At 41.6% G+C, this 12,341-nt stretch overlaps 1 protein-coding gene and 1 long non-coding RNA gene across 2 annotated transcripts; one reads left to right on the top strand and one right to left on the bottom strand.

The window, feature by feature from the left end:
• Nucleotides 1-632: 632 nt before the first annotated feature.
• Nucleotides 633-2,906, top strand: LOC307220271. The gene is made up of 3 exons (XR_013840804.1): nt 633-931; nt 1,140-1,432; nt 1,725-2,906. It is a non-coding gene; the product is annotated as an uncharacterized lncRNA (long non-coding RNA).
• Nucleotides 2,907-3,055: 149 nt separating this feature from the next.
• NDUFS6 (NADH:ubiquinone oxidoreductase subunit S6) lies at nt 3,056-10,387 on the bottom strand. Its single transcript, XM_079984024.1, has 4 exons — nt 10,184-10,387; nt 6,534-6,587; nt 4,382-4,504; nt 3,056-3,175 (listed from the first exon to the last, which is right to left on the bottom strand). Exons 1-4 carry the CDS (start codon nt 10,337-10,339, stop codon nt 3,107-3,109), a joined length of 402 nt encoding a protein of 133 aa, XP_079840150.1. The 5' UTR covers nt 10,340-10,387; the 3' UTR covers nt 3,056-3,106.
• Nucleotides 10,388-12,341: the final 1,954 nt, after the last annotated feature.

Raw genomic sequence — 12,341 nt, 5'->3', positions numbered from 1 at the left:
TGGACTTCTCCTTCATTGGGAGTTTTTATTATTATTATTTTCCCATAATATTTATTCAAATTTTAAAAGGTTACAAAAAAGAACACAATATGCAAAAACAAAACATATCCAAGAAAGAAAAAGGTAGAAAAATAGCAAAAGCAAAGAAAAAAAATACAATCAAAAAAAACCAACAACCAAAAGAACAAGTTAAACCTTAATCTAACTCCCTTTCTTAACTTATCTCCTTGACCTCCTCACACCTCCCCTCTTTGTATTCTAATCCATATAGATATTTCAGCAAATCCTTCATCTTATTTTTATCCTTATATCTTAATATACTGTAATTTTCCATTCTTTCTTTCACCAATTAACCATCCACTTTTACTTTATTTAATCTTATTTCTCATTAAAACTTATATATCTGAACTTATTATTGAGACGTTTCCCCTAGGGTCAAAAAAAGATTCCATTCCACGACTTTCCCATCTCTCATTAAAAGAAAAAAAAAATTATAATATATACACTTTAAATTCCCAATTTTCTTTAACCAGCTCCCCTCCCCGGTTTCGGCCCCTGGCATTAGTTCCATCGATCTCGAAAAACCATCAACCCGGAGATCTTAAGTCCGAGGCTCCTTCATTGGGAGTTTTTAAAGCAGAGATTGGATGGCTATCTGTCATGGATGCTTTAAGATTCCTGCACTGCAGGGGGTTGGACCAGATAACCCTGAAGGGCCCTTCCAGCTCTACAATTCTAGGTGGTCACTAGAGACAACTGGTTCCCCATATTCACAATTCTATCACAACTAGCATCACTTACCCTTATGTTAGCTAAGTGAAGAGCCCTCAGTTTACACACACACTTTCTTGCTTATAGTCACAGGCTACCAGAGTCCAGCCTTTTAGCTGAATTTGCCTATTCCGCATTCTTTCTCACTAGGTATTTTTTGGTAACATACTACAGTGGTACCTTGGGTTACATACGCTTCAGGTTACAGACTCTGCTAACCCAGAAATATTACCTCGGGTTAAGAACTTTGCTTCAGGATGAGAACAGAAATTGTGCAGCAGCGGCGCGACGGCAGGAGGCCCCATTAGCTAAAGTGGTGCTTCAGGTTAAGAACAAACCTCCAGAACGAATTAAGTACTTAACCTGAGGTACCACTGTATACCAACTTTGAGCACTGAAGCATCTAAATGTAATGCATGTACAGGACACAAATCTACAGTTCCAAGTTTAAATACACGTTTACTACACATGATCCCAAGAGGCAGAAGAAATATGTAAGGCACACCCTTGTATATTATCTCCCCTGAGCACTAAGTTGTTAACAGTGAAACTTGGTATGTATATTGCCAATATGTTTGTAACAAGGGAAGGACTATTCAGAACACACTGCAATGCAAAATCTGAACTGAGGTCCTTATTGCGATTTACTAATCATACAGTGGTGCCTCGCAAGACGAAATTAATCCGTTCCGCGAGTCTCTTCGTCTTGCGGTTTTTTCGTCTTGCGAAGCACAGCTATTAGCGGCTTAGCGCTATTAGCAGCTATTAGCGGCTTAGAAAAAGGGGGGGGGAAGGGAAAAAACTCGGAAGAACTCGCAAGATGTTTCGTCTTGTGAAGCAAGACCATAGGGAAATTCGTCTTGCGAAGCACCACAAAAAAACGGAAAACTCTTTCGTCTAGCGAGTTTTTCGGCTTGCGAGTTTTTCGTCTTGTGGGGCACCACTGTACTAAGATGGAGGAATTTACTCCCAAGTGTTGCGTTGCTGGGGGAATTCCCTTCCCACTAACGATGGTACTTCTCTCGTTTATACAAAGCCAGCTCCCCCCGACACATATACAGCAAGAAGCTAAACTGAACATTGGTTGCTGTGTGACTGCATGTATCATTCCTAGATTGCAGGTGCTGTAACCATGCAACTGAAATAGTAATATTTTGGATCGGTGTGGTAAGATTAAGATAAAATTCTTATTTCTGTTATGTTGTAGAGAGCGGCAAGGGCTAATCAAGAATGCTGTAAAGTACTCTAAAAAATCTAATTCTATAAAATATTTAAAATCTCCTATGCCTCAAACGAGCAGAGAGCAGCAGAGAATGGACAATAACTGTTTGCAACAACTCTTCTAGAGGAAGGTTATGACCAATATCTTCCAAAGTTACCAATATGCCAACACTGCTTTTTTAAAATATTTGTATACTATACTCATTAGTACAATGGTTTTCAAATTATGTTCCTATACACCAAAAGAACATTAATAGTTATTCAATAAGACGGTAAACAGATCTCCTGAAAATAGAGCCATAGGGGATTGTTGTTTCTATGCTAAGCCTGACTGGGTATCTTAAGAAAACTGTGTGTGAACCTATAATGTACCCCAGAATCCTCTACACCCTGCAGGATTTCTGTGGCAGATGAGTAAGAGTTCATTGGTGCCAAAGTCGACAGGAAAGGGCTGTGTGTAGGTTGGAAGTTTAAAGCAGACCTTAAGTAGTTTACATTCAAACCGCTAGGGGCATCACAAGACGAACAAAAGCTTAAGAATCTGGAACATGCAATTTACAGCACAATCCTAATCATGTTTGTTCAGAAGTCCAACCGAATGGGGCTTAAGTAAATGGGTTAGGATTGCAGCCTTAATGAACTTGTTCAGATGATAGCAGTAATCTGTTAGGCCCTGTGGAAACATTTCAAATTCTAAGTGTTATGGGTATCATCTTGTTTGTTTCTCTTCCCTTTCCCCAGGGGTCACCTCACCCCTGATAGACAGAAATTGTGTATCTGTGCATGCAAATACACATACTTTACTTTTCCGTGATGCCTGGGTAAAATTTGGATCCAGTAAAATTATCTTGCATTTATATAATTATACATGAACCCAACACCATCAAGCATGCTATGATTTTATGGTGGTTTTGATAGAACCCTTTGTTAAAAACATTATAAGGTATATATGCTATATGTAGAAAGCTGGGAAAGAACAAAGTATTTTGCAGTATAGTTGTGGGCATTCCATTCTAAGAATAACACTGGATTTTTTTTTATAAAAAAGATATCACTCACGACAGTCTTTTAAATATATATTTAATACTATAACATAGTATAATAAAGACAATTTTCAGTGATGGTGCTGCTGCTTAAACTGGAGTCCACAGTAGCCACATGTTCCCGTTTTTGTATCTTTGTCCTGCAAATGGGAAAATTGAGGGATGGGGTGGAATAAAATTATAATTTTACCTTAGTGCTGTAAATACAGTTCCACATAAAATAGCTCTAGTGCAAACACTTCTATTTAAAACAATTCTGCTCACATACCTCCCCAATGCAGTTCTACTCTAAAGGTTGGAATTCAGTTTAATCCTATTCATATTGATTCAAAAGTAAGCTTCTAAGCATGTACGGATGCATTTTACAAAATGGATTTCATGAGCAACTCACACATCATTTTAGTTACAAATCTTAATAGTTACTGCCCTCTCTTCATAATTTGGTGCTTACAAATTCAACAAGTATCTGACTGCCAGATGGGGATGGGTGGGTAAGATTATTCAAATCATCACAATGATGAATAAATACTCCTGAAAGTTTAGCTAGGGAAAGAATCCACCTTCATCTGAAATATACAGTTTTCTATGTGAGCTAAAATAATTTTGATTTTCCTCTACAAAGGGGCTGATATGACTGAGGCACAGCTATAACAATTGCCCATCTCAGCCCCCTCAACTATCAATTTCAAAATATTTTTATCTGTTTGCCTACACTTCCTTCCTTCCTTCCTTACCCATTTTGAAGAATGCAATTAAACCATAAAAACTGACAAAGGCTTCAGATTAGCAAAGCCTTTCCTTCTTCTATCTTAGGCAGCTAACAAGATATAAGCTATTAAAATGAAGCAATCTACTCAAGAATACATCTGAACTTACTGGCAAGCTGTTTTAATAAGCAATAATTAAAATGAAACAATCAGAAGAGAGATTGACATTAATGGTTGCTGCAACATGGAGAATGAACGAAGGACAGGAAAAGACAATCTTTAGAATACACACATAACTATACCTTGAAAATACCCATAAAAATTGCAACGGAGGGAATCATTAACATTTATCCCTTAAACGAGGCCTGCACAACTGGCGAGTCATAAAACTGAATGCAACCTATCAGCTCTTAATTGTGGCCTGCCCTGTAGTAGGCAGTTCTCAACGTTGCAGTTCGCAATAGGAAACAAGCAAAGTAGATATACCAAGGATCATTCTAGACTGCCACACAGCTGATGAGATACACTGGTCAGTCTCAGTTGTACACATAACTTCCTCTAATAATAATAATAACAATAACAATAATAATAGTGGAAAACAGTGGATGGGATCACAAAGGAAAGGTTAGATTACATTACCAAGTTTATATACACTTTAGGGTGTCCCAGAGCTCCACCACCACCATCGCAGGATATCACTCTGGTTTCAACTTCACTCACAGGCTGCTGAGCGATCAAATCGATTGCAAAGCTTTCATTCACCTATTATAGCGAAGCAAAGGTTTTCAGTGCCAGACAGCTCCAACTATACATTTGCTTTAGTGGCATGGGCACACAGGCTGTGGCTTTTGCTACCATAGGTACTGCAAAGTCCTGTGTCTGAAACAGGGCAGAACTAATTGGCTGTCTCTTCTTCTTCATCGGTGTATTTATGGCGAGCTGAGAGTTCCTTTTTGAACCTTCTCCTCCTCCCTGCCCTCATGAACATTTTGTGTAACTTTTTAGCCACAATCAGGGCTGCTGCACTATCAGCAGTGCGGTAAGATCCTGGCCACATCCTAAAAGTAATGATTAAGCCACAAGCTACTTGTTCCATTACGGTAAGCTGCTTTGCAAAGACTTGCCTTAAAAAGCAGAATATAAATAGGCAAATGAATAAATGCACACAACCAGATTCTGTACTTTAAAACAGATATGAAATACAAACATAAACAGTGCCAGGACTGAATGGATCTAGTGCCTGCTGAAGATGGAAGTCCCGTGTTCACGTCAACCACTGTATAGTGGAACCTTGGTTCTCGAATTTAATCTGTTCCGGGAGTCCGTAAGACTCCTGAAACTGCTTGAAAACCAAGGCGCGGCTTCCGATTGGCTGCAGGACCTTCCTGCACTCAAGTGGAAGCTGCACTGGACATTCAGCTTCCGAAAAGCGTTCGCAAACCGGAACACTTACTTTCAGGTTTGCGGCGTTTGGGAGCCGATTTGTTTGGGAGCCAAGCTGTTTTGGAACCAAGGTACCACTGTATTATCACTGCATCTAGTTCATCTGCTATGGAATCTTTTCCACCATGGCAACAAATAAAAGGGTATGCTATTATTGTACCAGCCAGGTAAAAGGGTATGCTATTACTGTAACAGCCAGGTAAAGTCAAAAGCGTTAAAAGCAGTGACTAATGGGAGGCTGGCATTCTACTCAGTGCTCACTACATTTTTAAGGAAGTCACCTTAAAAAATGTTGAGCAGCTTTTAGATTCTGTTGCAGCAGAAACGATGTTTGCCCATTTGCACCTGATGCTCCACTCCCAGTGCGGTCCACTGCCCCAAATCCCAGGCCTTTCCAAACCCAGAGGCTTATCAGACGGCTGCAATTGGGAGGAAGGCATGGGCAATTTCCCTTATGCAGGTGCAACACTAAACATTACCCTATTTTCATATATAGAATAGCCCCCTTTTAAACAGGATGCCTAAAACACAAGAAACATTTATACGTCTAGCATTTAATGTACAGTGGTGCCTCGCAAGATGAAATTAATTCATTCCGCGAATTTTTTCGTCTCGCGAATTTTTCGTCTTGCGAAGCACGTACTTTGGAAAAGCTTCAAAAATCACCAAAGTCTTCAAAAACCTCAAAAAAGGCTACCACACCGCATGCTATAAGTTGCTCCCCGAAGTGAATGCACGGTTTTAAGACAAAGGAAACAAACTTGCAAGACGTTTTCGTCTTGCAAAGCAAGCCCATAGGGAAATCCGTCTTGCAAAGCAACTCAAAAAACGAAAAACTCTTTCGTTTGCGAGTTTTTCGTCTTACAAGGCATTCGTCTTGCGAGGTACCACTGTAACTGCTTCGCACATCAACATAACACAGCACCTGTCTGGACTGTGGATCTTTGGCCACACTAATACTACACATATAGCCAAGGAACCCTGCTTTAAAATGGGACACTTATGGGACAAATGTCACACAGGTAAGAGTTTGGGGGGGGGGGTTAAAAGAACACGTTCAATGCTGCATTTAACTGGGCCTTAGTGCAGAAACTACACGTTTCCAACACCCAAGCAACATCAGGATGTTCTCCAAAGTTTCCAAGTAAGTTTCAACCCACAACCAATAAAAGATTTTAGCTGAGGTATGTGACTTAAGTTCTATAAATCTATTTTAATTTGGTGGAAGTTGAAACAGTCCAAGCTGTTAAACTGGATTGTTCTTTCACAGCTGAAGTCAATGAACATTGTGTCGGTAAACGTGTAAAAGCACAGAATCAAGGCAAACACTTCCTAACATGAATTTTACCTCTTTCTGTCGACCAGAAAACCGAGCCCGCCTGTAGTCAGCTTCCTCAAAAACCTGAAATAAGATAGGAATATAATAAATACGTAAGGAGAAGACTTAGAATTCTAAACTCAAGGAATTTGCAGTGTGGTTGAAAAGGGATTAACAATAAGGAACAATAAGTATGGAAACAAAGTTTCCATACATTTTGATGTTGCTGGTGACTATGGGGAGTGTCTAACATTTGCCGGGAAATGAAATATATTCAATACTAGATAGGAGAGATTCTTCACTTATTATCTTCTATGGAATAATGAGCAACATCCAATGTTGAATGCAGTGGGATTTCCCCTCATCTCAACAGTCTTCTGTGTTCCCCCAAATCTGCTTCAGATGGAGATTTTCTGGGGGGGGGGAGGTTTAGAGGAGAAGGGAAATCCATTCTATCAATGGTGTCTGTTCTGCTATTGGACAATGGATTTCAGCCAATAGTGCTGGATTTGGAAGAGTGTTTCAGCTGAATCAATTCTAGTTGATAATGAAAATTTCCATAAAATTAATTATCACTGGCAACTTCCTTCTCATAGATTAAGCCAAATTTACAGCTCAAAACAAGACTTTTTGTTGGCATTTCTCTGCTTTGCCTAGAGCATTTTTCCAACTCGCCCACGGAGGTTTATCATATCCTTTTGGCTTGCCTGCTTATTAGAGGATTTGGGAAGCTGATTGTTGGCACAAATGAAGAAAACACAGGGTACTGCTTATCCAATGATTCTAAAGTACCGGTAATTTTTAATGCTTTTTGAAGGACCTAGTGTTAGTCCCAAAATTGGGGCCTCTAATGACAGCAAGTTTCAAGTTATTGGTAAAAGACTGATGCTTCTTTACTTTCTGATTGGTAACACGGAGCATTGCTGTTATGTGAAATTAACATATTTCTTACACAATTCTAATTATGAAAATACAAATAGCTGTGTGGAGAAATGGGGGGGGGCACTTTAGAATGGGGGGGAAAGCATGGTTTCATGTCCAGGAAGCCAGTGTTAGAAACTAAGATACATAAGCTAGGTACCAAATGGCTCCTTAAACCAAAGTTGCATTCGCCAAAACAGAGTATCTAGTTGCCATTTTGAGGCAAGATGGCTCTAAAATCTAATTTTCCAAATGATGAACTGACTGACTGATTGATTACGAGTTAAACATATGGCTAGTTCAGATGACTACCTTGAACTAGGTTAAGAACTTTGGAAACTAAAAAAAAAAGTCACTTTAACCAGGGACAGTCTATATATATATTGGCCTATTCTGATCTGTTTTTCTTAATGGTGACATGGACCATTTATAACGTAGGAATATTATTCACAACTGTGAGCAGGGCGATGGGGTAAGTGAAAACAAGCTACAACAACTACCTATAACGCTGTTCACTGCTCCTGCTCAGGCTGCACAGAAAAAGGATTTTGGTTCCTGAAATTCATTCTGATTGTGCAGATAAAATGTAACTGATAGAATTCTCTAGGATGTGGTAGTATGTGTGTGGAAACAGTTAAGATCCAATGATCCCCAGGCATGCACTTCCAGCTGGTGGAGATGTCAGGACCATAGCTGTCAACGTTTCCCTTTTTTTAAGGGAAATTCCCTTATTCCGAATAGGATTCCTCGCAAGAAAAGGGAAAGGTTGACTGCTGTGGTCAGGACCCATCCTGGTGCCCAGGCATTTTCACTTGGTTGCAAGAGGCTGATAATTTCAAAACCCCGGGGAAGGCTCCTAAACCCATTTGCTGATAGCCAAACACTCAGAAGTAATTTCCATTCAGTTCAACAGGGCTTACATCTAGGTAACAGAGCACAGGATTGAAGCATGAGTTCAGTAGGGCTTCCTTGCTAGTAAATGTGCAATTGCCTTCCTTTGACACCTCCAACCTTCTGAAGCCAGGCAGGTGGTGACTGTTGAAAGGGCTTTCTTAGCTGCTGCATCCCATATCAGAATGCCCTCTTAAGGAAGAATTGCCTGGCACTAAATCTCATGTCTTGTCTTTTCATTTACCCAGCCAATTCATCTAGCCAGCTTATACAATAACGTTAAAATGTATTTATTTTTAAATGCCCATTTTTCTACAGCTGTTTTACCTTTACTTGTTAGCCACCTAGAGAATATTGCAAACTGGAGTGGCATAAGTCCTTGAACACCTAAATAAAAAAGGTTAAAGTACAACTGATGCAATCTAAACAAAATAAAATAAAATAAAAATTAAAAATCTTTCTAGTAGCACCTTAGAGACCAACTAAGTTAATCTAATCAAAGTTAAGCACCTCTGACTTCCCACTGGAAATGTTCAAGCATGTGCAAAGAAAAGGGAATAATGCCGGTCCATAAGAAAAACTCTTAAATCCGGAGCACAGCAAAGTGGATGCAAGCAACTGTGTTAATTTTACCACTGCACAAAATGAGGCTTTCAAATGTTTTAACACTTAAGGGCATGATCAAGATAGTTATAAACAAAATACATTTTATAAAATAGATACAGCAGCAAATATAACAAAAACAAGAGAGGAAAGCCTAGGCCACAGGGGGAATTCATGCCATAAGCTCCTGCAGGAACCAACAACCTGAGAGAGATACGCCTTTTTTTGGCTTCTGTATCTTTTATTTGTTATTATTAATTAAATTTACATACTGTCCGAAGGTCTCAAGGCAGTTTACAGAATAAAAAATACAAACACAAAACCCCTATCAAAAAATCAAAATGAAACAAAACCCCAATGACCCCTGCCCACAAACACAGTTAAAATGCCAGATTGTTCAAGCTCTGGTTGAAAAGGAAGGCTTTCGCCTGCAATGAAGGCGCCAGGTGAGCCTCTTTGGGGAGTGCATCCTGCATGCAGGGAGCCACTACAGAAAAGGCTCTTTTTGTTTCGGGAGAGGCAGCCCTCGAAGTATTGCATTTCCTGAGCCACTTAAGGATTTTTTTAGGTCAAAATCAGGACTACTTCTTGTTTTGATGCCTGAGGCCTTCGGGTGAAGGGCAGTATACCATTTATACCAGATGGGCAGGGTATAAATAAATTATTATTATTATTATTATTATACGCAAAACCAACGAATACTTAAAATAAATAAAAGCTTAATTTAAAGTTAGTAATAGGGACACATTTCACCCTTTTAAAAAATCGTTACGTTCATGATATCTTTGAGAGCAATGAAAATAGTAAATCTCCAAATTGCTGAATGATTAGTTGTCTGAATTTTTAAATATTATATAAACACATAAATAAATCAAAAAACATAAATAAATCAAAACTATAATAAATTTAACCACCCGCCCTGTGGAACGCCCTCCCACCAGATGTAAAAAGAGAAAAACAACTACCAGACTTTTAGAAGACATCTGAAGGCAGCCCTGTTTAGGGAAGCTTTCAATGTTTGATGGATTACTGAATTTTAATATTTTGTTGGAAGCCGCCCAGAGTGGCTGGGGATATATAATAATAATATTAAATAATAAATTATTATTATTAAATAAATAAGTTTATTCTGAGCCTCTTTGGATAGAGAAGGCAGGGACTGGGGGCTTATAAATGCTGCTGCTGCTGCTGCACCAGCAGAGCACCCACTGCAAGGGAGCCGAGTGGAGCCTCCAGCCTCGGAGGCACTCTATCTGAACACTCACCTGACCCGTGTGCGTCACTTTCTCGCCGGTCGGGGACGTCCCCGCGCCGTAGCTTCTCCCAAAGGCGGGTCGCAGGGAGGGGAGAGCCGCGACGCCCCTCGCCAAAGCCAAGCCCGCCCGGGACGCTCCTCCCAAGGACACAGACAGACCCGCCATTTCGGCGACGCCCCTCCTCCTCCTCCTCCGCCTCACGCACAGAGCGCGCACTGCGCACGCGCGGCGCCCGGCGAAGCCGAAGCCACGCCCCCCCCGGAGGCTCGCGAGCGTCTGACGTAACACCCCTGCGCGAGGCGGAGGGAAACGTAAGGACGTAAAAAAAAAAGGGGGCGGGGAGAGAAGGAGTCACGTGCGCCTTCGTCATTTTTCGTCCTCTTCCCGGAAGGTCAGAGGCCGGCGGCGTCGCTCTTCGTCCGGTACGTAGTGCGGACCGTCTCCGCCCCCGGGTAAAGGGTTCTTGGATGGCAGGGTGGAGTGTTAGCTTTTACGGAGAATGAAGCTTTAAATATTTTTTTTTTTACCCGGCCTGACTGAAAGCGGAGGCTCCGGTTCGCGCATGCGCTGTGGGCTTCCAAGGAGCTGAAGGAGAAAGGGAGCTCTGCGCGTGCGCAGCAGGTTCGCGGGAGGGGGGGAAGAGGGCGCGGGAGGCTGCGCATGCGCGGGAAGGGTCTTGTGTACTCTCGCCTTTCGTTATCGCGCAGTGAAGTCCCAGCCAGTTTGGACTCCCAAGTGGTTGCTGGGTCGCCCTTTTTCCAAGGTAGATGCAAAGCGACGAGTGAGGTTTGCAGATCTACCCTGTGCGTTGTGTGTAGGGGAGGAAGAACCTTTGGCTTCATTTCCTCCCACTTTGGGGGGTGCACAGCGTTGCTGCAATACTACCTGCAGTGGTGTCAAGGTTGGTGGTTCGAGCCCGCCCAGGGACGGCTGCGGGCAGGATTCCCTGGGGGGGGGGGGTCCCTTCCAACTCTACTATTCCACGATATGTAATCCTATTTACGTTTAATAATAATAATATTTTTTTATTTATACCCCGCCCTCCCCAGCCAAGACCGGGCTCAGGGCGGCTAACAACCAATAATAAAAACAAGTTGATTAAAATACAATTTAAAAAAGATTAAAATACAACATTAAAACTTTAGGATGCAGCCTCTTCACAGGAGGAGAAAGGAAAAGGAAATCGGGGGAGGGAATCAAACTGATTCTAAGCCAAAGGCCAGGCGGAACAACTCTGTCTTACAGGCCCTGCGGAAAGAAATCAGATCCCGCAGGGCCCTGGTCTCATGAGACAGAGCGTTCCACCAGGCCAGAGCCAGTGTTGAGAAGGCCCTGGCTCTGGTTGAGGCTAATCTAATTTCCTTAGGGACTGGGACCTCTAGGGTGTTGCTATATATGGACCTTAACGTCCTTTCTTCAAAAGTAAACCACGTTGAGACTTTACTCCCAGGCAAGAATGCAAAGGACTTGGATTGCATCTTTTAGTTGATGGATGTGTTGTTGACGTTTTAATTCCTCCCTTTTTTTCCTAAGCTTGGGCACAATGGCCTCCTTGCTCTTGCGGAATTTGATGGCTGCTTCGGTGACTTCTGCCAGATTCCTGAGCTGCGGCACAGCCTCCCGCTTATTCTCCTCCTGGCTGGTGGGACGCTCAAAGACTGCCAGCCCGTTGCAGACCTTACCTGCCGCCGGACCATGTCATGTGGATCTGCTGCCCTTTCTCACCAGTTGCCAGCCCCTCAGCTTGCAGCCAGTCGCTGGCATAAAGTGCAAGGCAGTCCTCAGAAGGCGTTGCAAGGACTGTTTCATTGTCCGCAGGCGCGGCCATTTGTATGTGTACTGTAAAACGCATCCGAGGCACAAGCAGAGAAAGTTGTAAGACCACTAGCGGATGGAAGAAATTTGTGAGCACAAGTCTTCACTGGACAATTCTGATTATCCTGCATACAAAAAACATTGTCTTTTATAGGAAACCTGGTCCAGTTGTAAGCCATAGCGGTTTTAAGCCAACCAGCTTTGACGAATAAAATCACTTAAAAGTGTTGCTTACTTCAAAAACTATTTCAAAATTATAGTATAATTATAATTAAACTGTGTCAAAGATGTCTTAGTTCAACAAACTATAAAGTAGTTACCATCCTATATTGAAGTTAAGTCTTATTGATCA

Source organism: Podarcis cretensis (assembly GCF_951804945.1).
Source record: "Podarcis cretensis genome assembly, chromosome: 7".
NCBI classification, from domain to species: Eukaryota; Metazoa; Chordata; class Lepidosauria; order Squamata; family Lacertidae; genus Podarcis; species Podarcis cretensis.
This window is presented reverse-complemented; position numbering and strand designations above follow the sequence as displayed.